The sequence below is a fragment of the Hemitrygon akajei genome, chromosome 7, assembly GCF_048418815.1.
Source record: "Hemitrygon akajei chromosome 7, sHemAka1.3, whole genome shotgun sequence".
Taxonomy (NCBI): domain Eukaryota; kingdom Metazoa; phylum Chordata; class Chondrichthyes; order Myliobatiformes; family Dasyatidae; genus Hemitrygon; species Hemitrygon akajei.
In genome coordinates, this window is record NC_133130.1 from 60,401,058 (window position 1) to 60,423,883 (window position 22,826).

General features: G+C 39.7%; 1 protein-coding gene across 2 annotated transcripts in view; it reads left to right on the top strand.

The window, feature by feature from the left end:
- Positions 1-22,826, top strand: part of LOC140730489 (echinoderm microtubule-associated protein-like 6) — a 343,576-nt gene that overhangs the window by 92,881 nt on the left and 227,869 nt on the right. For both annotated transcript variants that reach the window (XM_073050994.1, XM_073050996.1), the window contains exons 6-7: positions 5,913-6,048; positions 12,897-13,098. In XM_073050994.1, the coding sequence (XP_072907095.1) occupies positions 5,913-6,048; positions 12,897-13,098 (338 nt within the window). The remainder of the gene's footprint in view (positions 1-5,912; positions 6,049-12,896; positions 13,099-22,826) is intronic.

Consider the following 22,826-nt stretch of genomic DNA (forward strand, 5'->3'; position numbering starts at 1 on the left):
TTAGAAAGTCAATGGAACCTCACTAAGTCCTGATACAAAATACTGCAGGGTAAAGCTGTTGAGACCATAACGCTCAACTAGATTGTTCCAACCATTCCATGGCTGTTCTCCTCATTGTCCTCAACTCCAGTTTTCATGGATGAGCTACCGAGAGATGACTTCCCAAGGGCTGGAGATTTGGACCACATCATCCCCAATCATATACTCTCAGTTTTATCCACGTCCATATAATAACCCAAATATGCTCTGGCAGTGTGCATGGTCTCACTGTAAAATGAGTACAATGCTGGTTGGTACATGTCCAGCTGGTGAGCATTTGTATGATGCTGTATGACATAATATTGTCACTGTGTAATGATGACGTTCAGTACTTGTAGACCAGATCTATCATAGTACATCACTGGGATACAAGTTGTTGTATCTCTGCTAATCTCATTTAACCTCCTTAGGTCTAGAGTCCTCTATGGGTTTGTGAATTCAAGTTCTTGTTGAAGTCCTTCTTAAATGTTAGAATATCTACTTCTACCGCTCACGTTAAACCTATCCCCTTTTGTTTTAGACACTCCCATCATGGAAAATGGTTTCTACTATTATCTTATCTATTTTCTTCATGATTTTATATAATTACAGTAGGTCACCTCACAGCCCCTTCAGCTCCAACAAAAAACAAACCCACCCTGTTTAGTTCCTCCTTCATAATTGACAAACCTCCTCTGCACTCTCTTCAGTGCAATCACATGCTTGCTATTGTGTGCCAACCAGAACTGCAAATAGTGCTCTAGGTGTGGTTTAATGAACCTTGTATAAGTTGCAACATGACATCCCATTACTGTATTCTGGCCATGAAGCCAAACATCCAGCACTATATGTCCTCTTCACTACCTCATCCATCTATTATGCCACTTTCAGTGGTCTCTGGGCTTGTACCTCCAAGGTCCTACTCTTCTTTGATATTTCTAGGAACCTACCACTAGATGTCATGCCTTTTTTGTTTGCCTCTCGTTTGCCTTTCCAAAATGCAAATCTTCACATTTGTTAGGATAAAATTCCATCTGGTGTTGCTCTGCCCAACTATTCAGTGTCCTGAATAATGCTGCAGCTTTGTACAAAAACCATGCTGACTTTGACTTATTTTATCATTAGTCTCCAAGTACCCCAAAACATCACCCTTAATGATAGACACCGACACTTTCCCAAACACTGGGGTTAGGCTAGCTAGCCTATAATTTCCTTAGTTTTGCCTTCCTCTCTTCTTAAAGAGTGAAATGACATTTGCAATCTTTCAGTCCTCCAGGACCATGTCAGAATCAAGTGAGTCTTGAAAGTTCATGACCAATGCCTCCATTATCTATTCAGCAACCTCTCTCAGGACTCTGGGGTATAGACCATCTGGTCCAGGGGCCTTATCCACCTTAAGACCTTTGAGTTTGCCTAGAAACTTTTCCTATATAATAGCAATGGCGCTCACTCCTGCTCCCTGACACTCATGAACCTCTGGAACACTGCTAGTCTCTTCCACAGCGAAGACTGATGCAAAGTACCCATTAAGTTCATTTGCCTTTTCTTTGTCCCCCATTACAATCTCACCAGCATTATTTTCCAGTAGTCCAATATTAACTCTCACCTGCCTTTTACTCTTTACGTAACTGAACAACTTTTGGTACCCTGCTTTATATTATTGGCTAGTCTGTCCTCATATTTCATATTTTCCCTTCTTATAGCTTTCTCAGTTGCCTTTTGTTGGATTTTAAAAGCTTCCAACCATCCAACTTCCCACTTATTTTTGCTAAAAACCTTTTCTTGGTTTCTATGCAGTCCTTAACTTCCTTTGTCAGCCACAGCTGTCTACCCCTGCCATTTGAGGACTTCTTCCTCTGTGAGACATACCTATCCTATGCCTTGTGAACCATTCTTAGAAACTTCTGCCATCTCTGCTCTGCCATCATCCCTGCTAGAGAAGTATAGAAACACAGAAAATCTACAGCACATTACAGGCCTTTGGGCTACAATGTTGTGCTGACCATATAACCTACTCTAGAAGCTACACACACAAAATGCTGGTGGAACATAGCAGGCCAGGCAGCATCTATAGGAAGAAGCACTGTCGACGTTTTGGGCCGAGACCCTTCGTCAAGACTAACTGAAAGGAGAGATGCTAAGAGATTTGAAAGTAGTGGGGGGAGGGGGAAATGCGAAATGATAGGAGAAGACCGGTGGGGGTGGGGTGAGATGAAGCTAAGAGCTGGAAAGGTGATTGGTGAAAGTGATACAGAGTTGGAGAAGGCAAAGGATCATGGGATGGGAGGCCTCGGGAGAAAGAAAGGGGGAGGGGGGAGCACCAGAGGGAGATGGAGAACAAGCAGAGTGATGGGCAGAGAGAGAGAGAAAAAAACAAACAACTAAATATGTCAGGGATGGGGTAAGCAGGGGAGGAGGGGCATTAACGGAAGTTAGAGAAGTCAATGTTCATGCCATCAGGTTGGAGGCTACCCAGCCGGTATATAAGGTGTTGTTCCTCCAACCTGAGTGTGGCTTCATCTTGACAGTAGAGGAGGCCATGTATAGACATATCAGAATGGGAATGGGACGTGGAATTAAAATGTGTGGCCACTGGGAGATCCTGCTTTCTCTGGCAGACCGAGCGTAGGTGTTCAGCAAAACGGTCTCCCAGTCTGCGTCGAGTCTCACCAATATATAAAAGGTCACACCCGGAGCACCGGACGCAGTATACCACACCAGCCGACTCACAGGTAAAGTGTCGCCTCACCTGGAAGGACTGTCTGGGGCCCTGAATGGTGGTGAGGGGGGAAGTGTAAGGGCAGGTGTAGCACTTGTTCGGCTTACAAGGATAAGTGCCAGGAGGGAGATCGGTGGGAAGGGATGGGGGGGGCGGGGATGAGTGGACAAGGGAGTCGCATAGGGAGCGATCCCTGCGAAAAGCAGAAGGGGGGGAGGGAAAAATGTGTTTGGTAGTGGGATCCCGTTGGAGGTGGCAGAAGTTACGGAGAATTATACGTTGGATCTGGAGGCTGGTGGGGTGGTAGGTGAGGACAAGGGGAACCCTATCCCGAGTAGGGTGGCGGGCCGATGGGGTGAGGGCAGATGTGCGGGAAATGGGAGAGATGAGTTTGAGAGCAGAGTTGATGGTGGAAGAAGGGATGTCCCTTTGTTTAAAAATGGAAGACACCTCCTTCGTGCTGGAATGAAAAGCCTCATCCTGAGAGCAGATGTGGCGGAAAATGCTATCCCCTTCTCACAATTCCTCCGTCTCTGCTGCATCTGCTCTCAGGATGAGGCTTTTCATTCCAGGACGAAGGAGATGTCTTCCTTTTTTAAACAAAGGGGCTTCCCTTCTTCCACCATCAACTCTGCTCTCAAACGCATCTCTCCCATTTCCCGCACATCTGCCCTCACCCCATCCGCCCGCCACCCCACTCGGGATAGGGTTCCCCTTGTCCTCACCTACTTGCCTCTGACATCCCCCTTGTACCTACTTCCAAGCACCTTAAAACTATGCCCCCTCGTGTAAGAATATTCAGCCCTGGGAAAAAGGCTGTGGTTATCCACATAATCAATGCCTTTCATCATCTTCTACACCTCTATAAGGTATTTTCTCATCCTCCATTGCTCCATGGAGAAAGGCCAAGTTCGCTCAACGTATTGTCATATCAATCCAGAAAACATCATTGTAAATCTCCTCTGCACTCTCTCTATTGTATCCACATCCTTCCTGTAATGAAGTGACCAGAACTGAACAGTTCAGTTCAGAACTTGCCTAATTTGAATTATTGTGTGTAGTTAGTTTTGGTCACTTATCTACAGGAAAGATGTAAATAAGGTTGAAAAAATGCAGAGAAAATTTACAAGGATGTTGCCAGGTTTTGAGTTCTGGGGAAAGGTTGAATAGACTAGGACTTTATTCCCTATAACGTAGAAGATTGAAGGGAGATTTGATGGAAGATTACAAAATTATGAGTGGTATAGATAAGGTAAATGTAAGCAGACTTTTTCTACTGAGGTTGGGTGAGACTACAATTAGAAGTCTTGGGTTAAGGACATGTTTAAGGAGAACATGAGGGGGGAACTTCTTCTCTCATGGTGAGAGTGTGGAACGAGCTGCCAATGGAAATAGTGGATGTGGGTTTGATTTCAAGATTTAAAAGAAATTTGGATAGGTACATGGATGAGAAGAGTATGGAGGGCTAAGGTCCAGGTGCAGGTTGATTGGACTCGGCAGATTAACGGCTTGGCAAAGACTAGATGAGCTAAAGGGCCTGGTACTGTACTGTAGTGTTTTATGACTGTATGTCTAAGTTCATTTAACTAGGACTACCAGATGGGAAAAGACATTGCCACTGATGGTATTGTAACTAAAAGAGCATGGAGCAACTTCAAGTTTGATGTCGAGGCTAATGCTAACATAAAAAGCTTGTGTATCAAATACTCAGAGATGGAAAAATGTGGAGAATTTGTGCACCTAGTAAAAATTAACCTACAGCCTGTCCTGTGATACCTCTTTGAGGCTTTCTGGTTCCACTGTCTGGGTTCCTTTCCCTGTCATGAAAATTGCCAAGCTGCAGTTCTTCAAAAGGGTGGTTTGTGTCTTTCTCTCTCCTGCCTGCTTTTCACATGCAACAATATGCAACTGTGTAAAGGTTAAGAAGTCTTTGGATCCATGCTAGTTCCTTTAAGAGCTGTTTCCAAGAAGCAGCATGTTTTAGTTTTTGCATAAAAGTAACAATTTAAAACCACACTCTTAATGCCTTAGTATGATTAATTGTTGGTGAGACAGAGTTTTCTTTTTTCTCTGCTCCAAACATAATACATTTCTAGACAAAGCAGCAGAATTTGGAATTTAGCAGTTGGAGGATAATTCTGACCTGTGGCTGTTAGGAGGGAAGGTTTGGTATAGCCAGCCAGTGGGGAAATGTAGCTAGGCATTGTAGAGAAAGAGCTCTCACCTACAGAGAATGCAATAAAAATAATCTCAGAAGGAAATACAAGAAGTGATTAAATTGGAAAGAAGGAATTGCTTGCAACTAGATAATTTGATTTTGTAGGAAATATGAAGAAATAGGAATTTAAGAAATATGTATGAGGCAGGTTTGGAGTAGTGGATAATAAGGGGATGAAGGAGTTGCTGATTAGTGGATGAAGAGGTATAGTGGAATGTGATTGTGAATGCAGCCAAGGTATACTGTCTGTGAAATGTATATTTTGAATTGTGTTCAGCTGATTATAGTGGCCTAGTTCAGGTGACCTGTATTATTGATTGCAGAAATTGTATTTTTTTCAGAATTGCATATGCCATTGATAGTAAAACTAATTATACAGTAATTCTGATTGTTTTTTTTGCTTGTTACAATCACACATGATCAATTCCCACTTTCTAAGGGAATTTGCGTGTAAGGCTTTGCTGCTCTTCTCCCACCACGTTCACCCTACCCCCTCTATTTCTGTCTGAGCATTGGCCTTCTTTTTCACTTACTTTATCCTTTAACATTTCAGTTTGTCTTTTCCACTAAAACTGAACTTTAGTTTATGCCTGCAAATATATAATCTTTGTGTTTATCATCCTCAATATTTGACAATTCATTATTTTTAACCTTGAAATGTTCTTTTAATATAGATATGGACTTTGAATGTGGCAGCTATGGAGCAGTGACAAAATAGATGATCTAAGTTAATACAACAAGCTATTATAAACTATGCATGTTGAGGTTGGTAGAGTAAATTCACTGATCGAGGAATGCTGGCTGGCTTAGGAGGAGAGAATTATTTATATTTAGGTCTCTAAGTTGCTCTTGTTGTGCAGGTTAAATTGATTTATTTATTGCACATTAAACATGGTTCCATGACAATGTGTTTACAACTAACTATTAGACTGTTTACATATTTTTCTGTCTTGGTAGGCAGGAATATTTAGTATGTATCCTTGTGAAGAAGGTTTTGCTACTGGTGGGAGAGATGGTTGCATCCGACTATGGGATACTGACTTTAAACCAATCACAAAAATTGATCTTCGGGAAACTGAACAGGGATATAAAGGTATTTATTTTTAATTTTATGCAGGTGTAGTGATTTTGTATTTCAATATATAATTTAAAATGTACATCAGATGTTACTATATGTGTTTGGAGTCCACAGGGTTAATAGGTAAAATATGTAGTCAATAGCAGTTTAGTAGAAAGGCGGACACCTTGACATGTAGCATATGTGTTAGCAGTATCCTGCCTGGGATAAGCAGATAAAGTGTTTGTTTTGTGCTTTGGATAAGAAAAATCTAACTGTAACAAATCCATGTATCTTCTCAGGTATTCTTCCTGGAATGTTTCCTTCATCCTGTATATTAATGAGAAATGGTGTATTATTTCAATAGTATACTGATTTGCATTTGAAAATACCTTTGTCCAAATAAGATGCTGCCAAAGGAGGCATCAGTAGGGATGACAATAACATTTGGAGACTATAGTTTGACAACTAGTTGAATAAGGGAATTGCATATTGTTGCTGTAAATTGATTAAATTCACAATTATTGGTGGGGTGGAGAATGGGATAGGGTAGAATAAGGTAATGGTCCACAGAAATGAGAGCTAAAGGAGTGGATGGCTTGGAGCTGGAGTTAGATCTGGAGATAGAGGCTTCTATATTTTTGAGAGGGTATGGAAAATATATTGAAGATAGAACTTTTAAGACAAAGGACTTGTGTAATGTAGGAGACTGACAGAGTACATTATGGAGGTATGTAACGTTATGCAGACCATAGGGTCAATGCATGCAGTTTTCCTTCAGGGGCAGGAATCAAAAACTAGAGAGTGTAGGTTTAAGGAGAAAGGAGAAATTTTTAAAAGATACCTGATAGGTAACTTTAAACAGAAGGTGGTGTGTATGAGGAATGAGCTGTCAGAAGAAATGGTTGAGTCAGGTTTAATAACAACATTTAAAAGGCACTTGGACAGGTAATGAATGGTCAGGAAAGTTTTAGAGATTTATGAGGCAAATGGGACAACTTTGTCAGCATGGGCGAGTTGGGTCTGCTTTGGTGTTGTATGGCACTGACTTTGACTCTAAAGTATTGTACCAGTGTGGACAAGCAAAATTCTCCAAATTCATTGGAAGAATGATGGACCAATATCAGAGTCCTTTCTTGGGTCAATGACCCTAATGTTGAGGTCTTCATTACTGCACCTCAGCTGCACTGAACTAGCCATATCATTTGCATATCCACCATAAGCCTCCAAAAAATGTCATTTTACTCAGAACTTGCTCATGGCAGGAAATTATCAGGTAGACAGAGAAAAATGTTCAAGGATGTTCTTAAAGTTACCTTGAAGTGCACTATTTCTATTCTCTCCCGGGGATTTGAGGCCTGTGACTGCTGAAAGTGGAAAAGGAGCATTAAGGCCAATATTAAGAAATTCAAAGCCATACATTGGGAGCACGTAAAAGCTCCTGCTCAAGTGATGGAATAGATGCGCCAACTGCCCTGTACCCACCACCTGCTACAGCTGTAAGAGTCTCCAGTTTCCATATCAACCCATAAAATGGGAGAATAGCAGAACACCCTTGATTCTGAGGGGGTGACAAAGATTGATAAATAGGGAATGTACATGTTAAGAATGTAGCAGGAAATTCTTAGATAATGGAAGTTGTTGCAAAAGCTTGTGCTAGAAAGTTATCTCCAGATTATGTAAAAAGACAAAAAGTTTAGAAAGGTATAAGAATTTAATTTCTGGTAACATGGGGGTGAGATTGAAAGGAGTGAATATAGGAATGAAGGTGTTAAATTTGATTACATGTAGTATGCAAAATAAGGTGGATGATCTTATAGTACATTTGGAGCTTGGCAAGTATGATGTTGTGAGCATCACTGGGTTGTGGCTGAAAGATCATAGTTGGGAGCTTAATATCCAAGGATACACATTGTATCAAAAAGACAGGCAGGTAGGCAGGAGGGTATGGAGTGACTCTGTTGGTAAAAGCTGAAATAAAATTCTTAAAGATGAGATAGATATAGAATCCTTGTGGGTAGAATTATGAAACTGCAAGCATAAAATGACCCTGATGAAAGTTTTATAAAGGCCTCCAAACAGTTGGCAGGATGTGGGGTACAAATTAAAATGGGAGATAAAAAAAAGCATATGAAAAGGACAATGTTACAATAATCACGGGGGATTTCAGTATGTAAGTACATTGGGAGAATTAGGTTGGTGCTGGATGCCAAGAGAGGGAATTTGTAGAATACCTACAAGATGGATTTTTAGAGCTGCTCATAGTTGAGCCCACTAGGGAAAAGGCAATTCGGAATTGGATATTGCGTAATGAACCAGATTTGATCAGGGAGCTTAAAGCAAAGGAACCCTTTGGGAGGCAGTGATCATAATATGATTGCATTCACCCTGCAGTTTGAGAGGGAGCAACTGAAATCAGATGTATCAGTATTACAGTGGAGTAAAGGGAACCAAAGAGACATGAGAGAGGAGCTGATCAAAGCTGATTGGAAGTGGTTACAGCAGAACAGTAATGGCTGGAGTGTCTGGGAGCAATTCAGAAGGTGTGGGACAGATTCGTCCCAAAGAATAATTAGTATTCTAAAAGGAAGATGAAGTAACCATGCTAACAAGGGAGATCAAAGGCAGCATAAAAGCAAAAGAAAGGGCATACATTATAGTGGGAAACTAGGGGATTGGGAAGCTTTAAAAAAAAACAACGGAAGGTAACCAAGATAAAAAGATGAAATTTGAAGGTAAGCCAGGCAATAATATAAGAAGAGGTACCAAAAGATTTTTCAGGTATATAAAGAGTAAAAGAGAGGCAAGAGTGGACATCAGACTACTGGAAAATGATGCTGGAGAGGTAAGAATAGGGAGACAAAGAAATGGCAGATAAACTTAATAATTATTTTGTATCAGTCTTCACTGTGGGAGTCACCAGCAGTATGCCAGAAATTCAAGAATGTCAATGGGTAGAAGTGAATGTAGTTGCCATTATTGAGGAGAAGGTGCTTGGGAAGCTGTTTGGTGTGAAGGTAGATAAGTCACCTGGACCAGATGGACCACACTCCAGGGTTCCGAGCAAGATAGCTGAAGGGATTGTGGATTGAAGGAATCTTGTTTTTCAAGATTCACTAGATTCTCAAATCTAGTTTTGGACTGCCAACACAGATGCCTTGTGCAGGAAGGCACAGAGTCGACTGTACTTCCTAAGAAGGTTGGTGTCATTCAATGTCTGTAGTGAGATGCTGAAGATGTTCTATAGGTCAGTTGTGGAGAGCGCCCTCTTCTTTGTGGTGGCGTGTTGGGGAGGAAGCATTAAGTAGAGGGACGCCTCACGTCTTAATAAGCTGGTAAGGAAGGCGGGCTCTGTCGTGGGCAAAGTACTGGAGAGTTTAACATCGGTAGCTGAGCGAAGGGCGCTGAGTAGGCTACGGTCAATTATGGATAACTCTGAACATCCTCTACATAGCACCATCCAGAGACAGAGAAGCAGTTTCAGCGACAGGTTACTATCGATGCAATGCTCCTCAGACAGGATGAAGAGGTCAATACTCCCCAATGCCATTAGGCTTTACAATTCTACCGCCAGGACTTAAGAACTTTTTAAAAGCTATTATTAATGCTTTTTGAGATAGTGATTTAGATGCATATCATATTTTTTACTGAGTTAAGTATTGTATGTAATTAGTTTTGCTACAACAAGTGTATGGGACATTGGAAAAAAAGTTGAATTTCCCCATGGGGATGAATAAAGTATCTATCTATCTATATATCTATCTATCTATCTATCTATCAAATGGTTCCAGAGGACTGGAAAATTGCAAATGTCACACCACACTTTAAGAAGCTAGGGAGGCAGAAGAAAGGAAATTAGAGGCTAGTTAGCCTGATACCAGTGGTTGGGGCCTATTACTAAGGATTATGTTTCAGGACACTTGGAAACACATAATAAAATAGGCCAAAGTCAGTATGGTTTCCTTAAGGGGAAATCTTGCCTGACAATATGTTGGAATTCTTTGAGGAAATAACAGGCAGGGTAAACAAAGGAGAGTCAGTGAATGTTGTTTACGTGGATTTTCAGAAGGCCTTTGATAAGGTACCACACATGAGACTGCTTAACAAGATAAGAGTTCATGGTATTGCAGGCAAAATACTAACATGGATAGAAAATTGGCTGACTGGAAGGAGGTAAAGACCGGGATAAAGGGGGCCTATTCTAGTTGGCTGCTGGTTAGAAGTTGTGATCTGCAGGAGTTGGTGTTGGGACCACCTCTTTTCACATTATATGCCAATGATTTGAATCATGGAATTGATAACTTCGAGCAGGTTTGTGGATGATACAAAAATAGGTGGAGTGGCAGATATTGTTGAAGAAGCAGGGAGTCTACAGAAGGACTTAGACAGATTTGGATAATATGCAAAAAATGGCAGGTGGAATAAGTTGAAGGGAAATATATGATCATATACTTTGGTAGAAGGAATAATGGCATAGAGTATTTTCTAAATTGTGAGAAAATTTGGAAATCAGATGTACTAAAGGATTTGGGAGTCCTTGTGCAGGATTCTCTAAAGGTTAACTTGCAGATTGAGTCAGTGGTAAGGAAGTCAAATGCAATGTTTGCATTCATTTTGAGAGAACTAGAATATAAAAGCAAGGATGTAATGTTGAGGCTTTATAAGGAATTGGTCAGACTGTACTTGGAATATTGTGAGCAGTTTTGGGCCCCTTATCTAAGAAAGAATGTGCAGTAATTGGAGTGTCCAGAGGATGGCCATGAGATTGATCCCAGGAATAAAAGGGATATATTTAAAGGTTCTTGATTAGATAGATAGATAGATAGATAGATACTTTATTCATCCCCATGGGGAAATTCAACTTTTTTTCCAATGTCCCATATACTTGTTGTAGCAAAACTAATTACATACAATACTTAACTCAGTAAAAAAAAAAAATATGATATGCATCTAAATCACCGTCTCAAAAAGCATTAATAATAGCTTTTAAAAAGTTCTTAAGTCCTGGCGGTAGAATTGTAAAGCCTAATGGCATTGGGGAGTATTGACCTCTTCATCCTGTCTGAGGAGCATTGCATCGATAGTAACCTGTCACTGAAACTGCTTCTCTGTCTCTGGATGGTGCTATGTAGAGGATGTTCAGAGTTATCCATAATTGACCGTAGCCTACTCAGCGCCCTTCGCTCAGCTACCGATGTTAAACTCTCCAGTACTTTGCCCACGACAGAGCCCGCCTTCCTTACCAGCTTATTAAGACGTGAGGCGTCCCTCTTCTTAATGCTTCCTCCCCAACACGCCACCACAAAGAAGAGGGCGCTCTCCACAACTGACCTATAGAACATCTTCAGCATCTCACTGACGCCAATGACGCCAATGACGCCAACCTTCTTAGGAAGTACATTCGACTCTGTGCCTTCCTGCACAAGGCATCTGTGTTGGCAGTCCAGTCAAGCTTCTCGTCTAACTGTACTCCCAGATACTTGTAGGTCTTAACCTGCTCCACACGTTCTCCATTAATGATCACTGGCTCCATATGGGGCCTAGATCTCCTAAAGTCCACCACCATCTCCTTGGTCTTGGTGATATTGAGACGCAGGTAGTTTGAGTTGCACCATATCACAAAGTCCTGTATCAGTTTCCTATACTCCTCCTCCTGTCCATTCCTGACACACCCCACTATGGCCGTGTCATCAGCGAACTTCTGCACGTGGCAGGACTCTGAGTTATATTGGAAGTCTGATGTGTACAGGGTGTACAGGGTGAACAGGACCCTGTTAGTAAGGGTGTCAAAGGTTATGGGGAGAAGGCAGGAGAATAGGGTTGAGAGGGATAATAAATCAGCCAAGATGGAATGGCAGAGCAGAATGGCCTAATTCTCCTCCTATGTCTTATATTCTTAAAGATATTGAAAGAATTAAATCTGGATATGACAGTGCAGGAGATGGTTAGAGCATCTGCTATCTTAGGGAGGTGGAAATGGAAGTAGGAACATTTTGTGAAGTACGTTATATGGTGATTGGTAGCTCAGTTTAGGATTTTAAATAAAAAAACTTACTTCGAGTCTGGTTCTACCCTCGAACCAGGTGTTATGGAGCCATGGAGATTATTGGAATTGGTGACGGGAGCATATTTTACAGCAACCGTTGACAATGTGAATTTAAGTTTTCCTATATTGTAACTGGAGAAAAATATTATTTGGTTTGGTTTCAGTGGTTCTGAAAAGCTGTTGAATTTAATGGACATGAAGGTGTGCATGTCATTAGCATTAAGAGATTCTGAAGTTACTTGGGAGAAGATGATATAGTTTAGATCAGATTAATAAGGATGGAAATAAATGGCTTAAACAGTTAAAGATGCCATTTTGTTCCTAAAGCCCTCCAGATAGGCATTTAAATTAATGTTCTTGAAGACATGCAGTAATTTTAAATCTTTGTGTGGTGGTGCATATTAAAGGAAAGTACTTTTAGATGAAAATAGTTATCCTACAAATTCTGTTCAGTTTTTGCATGAATGTCAAATTTCTTCAGAAAATTGTTGGTCAAGTATTCAAGTTTTGGGCCATTAGAATCTCTTTAGGGGTAGAGGCTACATGTACAAGAAGGATAGTTTAAATTGGAACATAGGGATGGGGATTGGAGAGAGTGAAATCAGTGAGAAGATGGGTATGTTCAGCAACCAAAGTTTGTAAGCCTAGCAGTCAGTAAAAGGGTAGCTAGGGCAACTGCTTTAAATAGAACCATTTGAAGGTACACCAATTAAGGAAACTTTACTGAACACACTTGACAAACTCTATCCCATGCAGTCCTTTTAATATGTGGAAAGTTAAAATCACCTATTGTCACAATCTTATTATTTATTTATTTGTTTGTTTTTACTTTTTAAAGGTTTGTCAATCAGAAGTGTTTGTTGGAAAGCAGACCGTATTCTAGCAGGAACCCAGGATAGTGAAATATTTGAAGTGATGGTTCGAGAACGTGACAAACCACTCCTGATAATGCAGGGCCATTGTGAAGGGGAGCTTTGGGGTTTGGCAGCCCATCCAAAGAAGCCATTGGTTGTCACAGGCAGCGATGATCGATCTGTTCGGTTTGTATCTTTCCGTATTCAAGGCTTTGTTTTATTTTGCAGTTGAGAGATTAATTTTTTTTCACTGAAACTTTTAGAAAAGTGTACTGTTTTCCACAAAATTATTATAGTAATAAAAATTCATGATGTTCATTCATAACATAGTTCTAAGAAAAAACTAATAGAATCAACCTGGCATACATTATTTCTTATTTTACAGGGACTAATAAACTTATTTGCTTCCACTCCCAGCTGTATTTCCAAGCTATTTACAAACATTGATTAGAAGCTATTTTTTAAACTTGTGTTCCTTTTAGGCTTTATCACTCTCATGTTTGGTTGTGGAGGAAACCAGCTCCTCCATGGCACATTACCTCAACATCCCACTTCCCCGTCTACCCACCTCAACTCCAAGCTTAGAAATCTCAAAGCTGTAAAATCACAGTTACTAAATATCAGGTATAATTTTTTTCTTGCATCTAAAATCCTAATATTATAAATATATTAACAAAACATTTATACTCTGTAGCCTAAGTTTTAGTCTATTAAAACTGAAAAGAGGTGATTCATCAAATGTAGACAATATATGGAGAATTAAGAGTTAAAAATAAAAACTCACTATGTTAACCTGTGAATAAGTAGTATGAGCAGTATGATCATATCACTTGGGTTAATTTCACTTAAAACAGATTTTGGGGGAACTAACTGTTGTGGGTGAGGTGAGTCTTTATTAACCATCCACAGTCTCACTTGAAAGTGATGAGCTATCAGCTTGAACCAATGGTATTTCTGGCGAAGGTACTTCTATAATGCTGTTGAGGAAGGAGTTCCAGGCTTTAGATAAAACAACTATGAAGGAATGATCATATATTTGTAATTAAGTATAATGTGCATTTTGGATGTATATAGTGATGGTGTTGTTGTGAACTGGATGTTCTTGACTTGTGCTAGAGGTTAGGTTTGGAAGGTGCTGTTGGGGTAGCATAGGTGAGGACTTCATGTTGCAGTTTATAGACTACACACTGCAGCTGCTGTGTACTGGTGACTGAAGGAATGAATGTGTAGGGTGGTGACTGTAGAACTTGACAAGTAGGCTTTGATTTGGATGGTGTTGCGCCACTTGAGTATTACTGGAACTGCATTTATCTGGCCAAATGGATAATATTCTTTGCACTTGTGATTTGTCTGCCACAGAAGAGCTTGCCAAGCTCTTTGAGATACAATACTTGTTCATTTTAGTTTCTGGTTTGTGATTACACCTCTATCTTTCATGGAAAGTTAGGTACTCACTGGTGATGGTGCCATTGAATGTTAAGGCTAGATAATTAAACACTCTCTTGTTGGATATTATCATTATCTATCAATGACTGAATACTTGATGAAGTTTGACTTCATGCAAATCTGAACTATGTTATTTTCTGAGAAGTGTAAGTGGATTTAAACGTTCAACCATCAGCAAACCCCCCCTGCTTTTGGCTATATGATGGAAGGTCATTGGGAAGGGAGTTGAAGATGGATATGTTTAAGAACTACTCTTATAGTAATGTGCTGGGCCTGGTATCTACCTTTGTGTGAGGTTTAACTCCAGCAGTTGCAAGGTTTTACCTGTGATGTTACATTCCAATGCTCCTTTGATGTCAAGGGCAGTCTCTTCACTTCACTTCCAGATTTCAGCTGATCACTGATAAGTTAGTGCTGCTTGATAGCACTGTCACCAGTTGTCAGTTTACCTGAAGGTTGATGGTAGACTGGGTGACGATTAGTCGAATTACCTGCTGCTTATGAATAGGTCATGACGGAGTATTTTCTACATGATTAGATACTGTAGGTGCTACTGTATGCCTCATTAATATTTATTAAGGCATGAGCGATGAGAGAGTGTCTATCATAATCACTCGGTGTCATTTCCCCCTTAATGCACATGTGGAATGGTAAAAATGGACTGCATTTGGAAGTGACAACTACTGCAAAGAGAAAATGAAATTTCGAAGATTGGTGGTTTAAGAGGATGGAAGTGGGTTATAATGGCAGACTTGAAAGTTGGTGGTAGGTACAAGCACAGTAGAAGTACCTGGGGGTGGAACTTAAGATACTAAAATAGGTGGTGTTGTAGATAGTGTAAAAGGTTATGAAAAACTACAGAGGATCTTGATCAACTGGGTTTGTGAGCTAAAATTTGCCAAATGGCTTTCAATCCAGGTAAATATGAGGAATTACATTTCATGAGATCAAGCCAGGGTATGACTTATAGAGTAAACGGTAGAGCCCTGGGTATGTTTTGGAACAGAGGGACTTAGCAATGCAAGTGCATAGTTTGCTGAAAGCAGTGCACAGTTAGTTAGACTGCTGAAGAAGACAGTTGGCACAATGGCCTTCATCAGTCAAGGCACTGATTATAGGAGTTGAGAAGTTATGTTGCAGTTCTATATTATTCAGGCTGCACTTGGAGCAAAGTATACAGATAAGTCACTCTGTTAAGGAAAGTTGTCAGTAAACTAGAAAAAGTGCAGAAAAGATTTACCAAAATGCTATTGGGAAATGGATGCCTGAGTTACAAGAAGGGTTTATTCCTGGAACATAGGAGATGAGAAATTATCTCAAAGGTATATAAGATAATGAAGGGCATAGACAAAGTCTTTATACCAGGAAGTGGCTCTAAAAACAAGAAAAAATGGATTTGAGATCAGAGGCAAGAGATTTAAGAGAGATCAGGCACCTTCATGCAAAGGGTGGTATGTATTTGGAATGGGCTGCCAGAAATGGTGGTCGAGGCAGATACATTAGCAACATTTAAAAGGCATTTAGGTATGTACATGGATAATTGAGATTTTAGAATGCTATGGGGCAGATATATGCAGAAGGGAGTAGATTACTGGGCAACATGGTCAGTATAGATCAGTTGGGCCAAAGGAAATCTAAATTTGAAACTTGAAATTCTAGTTGTAGAGTACAAATCTTCCTTTGCTCTTCTTGCATAAATTTTAAGTGTGTCCGCTGATACATGAGCCACTTGCTTATGGGATAGCTTCCCTCCAGTTCCCTGATCTAAACCAGTAATGATCCTCACATCTGACAGGTCTAGATAGAGAGGACATGGAGAGGATGTTTCCAATACAGTAGTGGAACAGTCTAGTACCAAAAGGCACAGCCTCAGAATAGAAAGACATCCCTTTAGAATAGAGATGAGGAGAAATTTCTTTAGCCAGTGTGATGAATCTGTGGAATTCATTGCAATAGTTGGCTGTGACGAGTCCAAGTTATTGAGTATATTTAAAGTGGAAGTTGATAGGTTCTTGATTAGTAAGGGTAAAAAAGGTGGGGAGGAGGCAGGAGAATTTATCTAGTTGAGAGGGATAGTAAATCAGCCATCATTGAACAGTGGAGCAGACTCGATGGGCCAAATGGCCTAAATCTGCTCTTGTGTCTTATGGTCTTATGATGTAACTCTATTAAATTTCTAAGCCTTCGTCTTTAACAACACTATTTTCTCCATGCTAACCATACAACCAAAATACTTCTTCCTTGTAGATATTTTAATGACTTTTCTCCCCATTTACTTGACAATCACATCCCTCCTAATGTGTGGTGACCATAATACAAAGTAATACAATTTGCTTGATTGTGTCTCATGTTTATGAACCTTGGGAACCCATAGTTTTCACTAGCCACCCTATTGAAAATGTCCTGCATGTTACAAGGATATACGAACATGTAAACCTTGATTCCCCCAGTCTTGTGCAGTGCGCTCTTTAATCTTTTCTGCCTTATCATTCTGCCAATACACACAATTGCATTCCTTTATATTAAGTTTCATGTGGCACATGGCTGCATGCTGAGCTCCAGCCCCTTGGTATGAACACTGAATTCTCCAACTTCCAGTAATTCCCTCCCTCTCCCTTCCCCTATCACACTTCCACTCATCCTTCAGTCCTGACGAAGGGTCTCAACCCAAAATGTTGACTGCTCCTTTCAATGGATGCTGCCCGACCTACTGAGTTCATCCAGCTTGTTTGTATGTGTTGATTTGACCACAGCACCTGCAGTGTACTTTGTGTTTACTGTCTTTGAGGAGCTGCAGCCGGATGCACTTCACACAGATGTAGTTTCCCAGGAGATCTCGGTCTCCCAGTTCTCCAACACTCAACAAGAAGAGCACACCACAGCCATTTAAATGGTACAGTAAGAGAAGGGGAAAAGGAAACAAAAAGGAAAGCTTAACAGAGGCTTTACACAGAGCGGACGCTTCTTCTGAGCTGAAGCCTGGTTTGAGCCAGAACCTGTTGCTTCTACTCTTGCCACTGGCCTACTTTCGATAATGGCCACTCCACCTATCCCTTCTGTACTTTTATTTAGTTCATAGAGCTCTGTTGATGCTGCTGATAGGCCACATTCAATGGATAAATGTTCTCAAACGCCCTTTTTAAATAACTGCCACCGACCTGCAAGAAATCCCTCTTGGTAGAACTCTTCTGACGCCACTGATAGGCATATTCTCCATTTCAATCTTTTTTTATTGATTTAAAAATAATAAGGATAAATACAAATCAGAGGAGAAGTTATATCAAATACATATTTCAATAAAAGTACAAACAAAGGAATATACACTGTCAAAATCATGTATAGTGTAATATTGTGCTAATATAAAAAAAGGAACCACAACTCATCTTAACAATTCATTAAAAAAAGACTCAGAATTTCTGTTATTGAGAAGAAAAAAAAACCCCACTAAACTAACCTTAAAAAAAAGAAGACTGGGCAGTCCATTTTGAGGATATAATTACAAAAAAAAAAGGGAAAAATCCTTCTGGTCAAATCTGAAACTTAACGGAGAAGAAAAAAAAGATTACCTAAAAAAGTTTTAAAAAAATTTAAATCACGTGAAAATATTGAATGAAAGGTTGCCAGGTTTGCTCAAATTTAAAAGATGTATCAAACATCTGACTTCTAATTTTCTCCAAGCTTAAACACGACATAATGGAGGAGAGCCAAAAAAAACAGTAGGTGGATTGGGATCCTTCCAGTACAATAGAATAGCTCTTCTAGCCAATAAAGTTGAGAAAGCTATCATACATTGAGCAGAAGCAGGAACATTTCCTGCTTCCTTCGGACTGATCCCAAAGGTTGCCGTAAGTGAATTAGGTTGTAGGTCCAAACCTATGACTTTTGATAACATTCTAAAAACATCTCTCCAGAAATTATTTAACTTTATGCAAGACCAAAACATATGAGTTAAGGTAGCCACCAGCGTTACATCTATCACAGGTGGGATTTACATTAGAAAAAATATGCACTAGTTTATCTTTTGACATATGCACCCTGTGCACTACCTTGAACATTATTCTCTCTAGTAATATCCATCTTAACTATTTTTTTAAACCATCAATTCTGGATAAGGCCTTTTTAAAATGGAAAACTGAGGGAATAAAAACTTTTTAAGATTTGTTTTTAGAGAATTGTTTTTTTCGCAGCTATTGGATAAATATGATATATCTAATGCACAATTTTTTAGATATTTACAAGTTAGGAATTTTCTACGCGATTTGTTACTGAAATATCCATTTGCTCATTTACCAAATATGATAGATGCAATTTTTCAGCTTAAACCATTTCAAAAAGGATTGATGTCCATTATATATAAATGGCTCATGAATTTATGAATGATGTCTAATGATAAGGTTAAACGTGCTTGGGAATTGGGACTTCAAGAGTCACTTTCAGATGACCAATGGAATAAAATTTATCATTTAGTTAACAATTCATCTATCTGAAGCCCATCACTCCTTGATTCAGTTCAAGGTATTGGACAAACACTCTCAAAGCTCCCTTTTTAAATAATTGCCGCCGACTTGTGAGAAATACCTCTTGGTAGAGCTCTGTTGATGCTGTTGATTGGCCACATACAAGGAATGAGATGGAGTATTGAGTGGTATTGGGTTGAGGTAGTTGTGATTGCACCAGTCTAGGACACACTGCTGTAGGCACAGTAGGAAGTAAAAGATAATTTGAAGGGGACCTATCTGTAGATGGTACATTGATTTAATATTGTCACAGGTAAAATAAAAGTTCTTTTGCATGCCATGCATACAGATCATTTCATCATGTCAGTTCAATGAGGTAATAGAAGAGAAAAGTAGAATGCAGAATAAAGTGTTACAATTCCAGAGAAATTTGGAATCAGGTTTAATATCACTGGCATATGTCATGAAATTTATTGTTTTGCGACAGTGCAGGCAAGAATGTGTAATGTAGGCAAGGCCAAGACATGGTGGATTGTGAGGTCAAGAGCTCATCTTATTAGGGACCATTTAAGATTCTTATAACAGCAATATGGAAGCTTTTCATGAGCTTGGTGGTACGTACTTTAAGGTTTTTGTATCTTCTGTCTGATAGTGATGTGGGGGAGAAGAGAAGAATGTCCAGCATAGGTGGGGCCTTTGATTACTGAGGCAGTAAGAAGTGTCATGGAGGGGAGTCTGGTTTTTGTGATCTGAGCTCTGCTCACAGCTCTGCAGTTTCTTGAAGTCATGGGGAGAACAGTGGCTATGTCAAATTGTGAAGCATCTGGATAGGATACTTTCTATGGCACATCTTTAAAAATTGGTGGGGATCAAGAGAATATGCTAAATTTCTTTATCCTCCAACCAGCCACTAGGCTGTTCTTTCTGCAATCTGACACATTGGAGATTAAGCCCACTATGGAGTTGTCATCTGAAATGTTGTGGATAGAGTTAGAGCAGAATTTAGCCATGTCTATAGGGAGAAAATTACACACACTACACTACTATATTTTGACACCAATCCCTAATTGGTCTGCATAGCTGTTCATTAGTATCACAGTGGCTGTTGGAATGAGTTCGAGTATCAATTTTTTGAGCTTGAGTATTGAATATTAACCCATCAGAGTGATTGCTCCTATCTTGTCTTTGAGTTTTACTCATAGAGACTCTGTGGGTGAGCCTTCAGGTATGCCTTCTCTGAGTGCTGCTGTAATGGTGTCCCTGATTAATTGCTTAACTCCTTCCCCTCCCCAATCAACCCAGTCTCTTTTGGCGACATCCTCAGTTCCGTTTTCTGATCAATGCACTAAGTTTATCACCCTTAACCTTCATGCTTCTAGTATTAAAGTACACACAGCCTGTCCATCCCATAGTGACTATAACCTTGCTTGTGATTGTTCTTACTGGTCTTGACAGCTACCTTCCTCTAAGTTACTGCAGGTTTCCTTACAAGTCATGTGCTATTCTGACTTAGGAATTGTTTTGCCTTTACTTCGTTATTACTGTGTTTAAATTTTGGAACTCGCAACCTAACTGTATCTTTGGAGTACTTCACTAGAATCTCACTATTTGTAAAATAATGTCACACTGCCACCTTCTTTAATGCAGTTGGAAACAGGCAATACATGCTGGTCTTGCCATTATGTCACAAAGAACAGAATGAAAAAAGTGTTTTTTTAATATAAAGGTGGGCTGTAACCAATTTATGGGCCTTCCCTGCATGTGATAAATGATTTGCAGCATTTCTTGTTTTTTTTCTGTAATTCAAATTTTAATTATTATTTATTCTTATTTTACAAAGCAACACAGCATATCATAGAGCAGATACAGTACAGCATATTTATACAGCCATCACATGACAGGAAAACATAAAACTAAGAAACAGAAAAAAACTTCTAATTTAAGTTTAAATTAACATACAACCAAAATTGATCCCACGCGTCTTGCACTTTTCCCTCACTGTTAATTCTTCCCAACATGTGTTCATATGATGAAATCTTAACCATTTCCTCAGTCCATTCCCTCACAGTGGGACATCTGAGTATTTTCCAGTATTGCAATATAATTCTTGCAGCTGTGATGAGACCCACCTTTAAAATAGTAAATTTGTCATTGTTTACATTAGGTATCATTGTCCTATCACCCAGGAGACATAGCCGTGGGCACAAGGGCAGTGTAGGACCCGACCAATTCTCCAACAAATCAAGAACTTTACACCAAAATGGATGAACTGTGGAACACTCCCAAATCATGTGAAAATATGTGCCCACCTCATTTTTACATTTCCAGCATAAATGATTATCAACAATCCCCATTTTCTAGAGTCTAGTTGGAGTCCAATAATATCTGTGTACTATCTTATACTGAATAAATTTCCCTCTTGCTTCCCTAATATATCTACCCATGTTTGATAAAATATTTGACCGCTCATTATCTTCAATATTGCTTCCAAGACCCTTCTGCCATACTGCTTTGAGATTGTTACATGGTTCACCCACAGAGTGCTTGAACATTTTATAAAACACTGATGCTTTATGAACTTCCTGTGGTAGTGTAAAGTATTCAGTTAAAGGGTTACTTCGTGGGCCACCATTCTTGAATATGCTACTAACGCAATGTCTTATTTGTAAATACTTCCAGAAATTCACTTTACCTACAAAGTTATTTCCTCTGCAAATCCACACACAACATAAAAATCCCATTCTCATAGAGATCACCTACTGTATTTACACCTTTAATCTTCCATTCTTTCCAGTACACCATTCTTTTCCGAATGCATATCTCAGGATTATTCCAGAGCGAGGAGTATAACTGATTTAAATGTGACATTTTACAAGTTTTATGAATTGTACTCCACACACTCCTTGAGTGAAATAGTAGAGGATTTAGATTAGTCTTTTTTTCCACATGTTGTGAGAGAATGTTAAGGGGAGAATGTGGTGCAGCCAGGCTCCGTTCTATAACTACCCAATCTAAATCAACATCAGCCCTGTCCCAATGTTTAGCTAACTTGGTCATTTCAATGGATAATTTATATGCCCTGACGTCTGGTAGACTGAGCCCACCCATGTCCCTGGACATACACATCCTGCTCATTTTAATTCTGAGCTTCTTCTTATCCCATAGAAAGTCGCTAATAATTTTGTTGTATTGCTTGTAGATCAAATCTGAAATATTTAAAGGAAGCATCATAGAAAGATAGTTAAACTGAGGTGCTACGACCATTTTAACTACATTGACTTTACCCCAGAATGACAGTCTCAGTGCCCCCTACTTATCCACATTATTTCTTATCCTATTCAATAATGGATCATAATTTAAAGTAATTATTTCATCCAAATTCTGACTGAGTTTGACCCCTAGATACTTCATTTCAACTGGCACCCATCTGAAATTAAACTGAGATACTGAATTTGAATAACACAATTTTGACATTGGCATAGCCTCAGATTTACTGCAGTTGATTTTATAACCAGACACTCCAGAATATAATTGAATTGTTTTCATTAGTGGGGGTAAGGAATTAGGAGGGTCACTAATCAGTAATAAAATATCGTCAGCATATAGCATCAACTTATGCTCCTTTCCGCCAACATTTCTTGGTATATTTCAAGGTTTCAAAGGTACAGAGAAATGTATACCATATACATCTTGAAATTCTTTTCTTCGCAACCATCCATGAAAACAGAGGAGTGCCCCAAAGAACGAATGACAGTTAAATGTTGGAACCCCAAACCCCTCCCCAGCTCCCCCAACCCATGCAAAAGCAGCGGCAGCAAAGCGACAATTCCACCCCCACCAGCAAATAAGAGCATCGGCGCACATCCCCCCCCCCCGAGCACTCAAGTGTGCATCAAAGCATCAGTAGAGACACAGACTTGCAGTACCCCAAAGACTACGCGTTCATCTAGTAATTCAACATACCATAGGCTCTCTCCCTCCCTAATAAGGGAAAAAGAGGTGTCCCCGTTT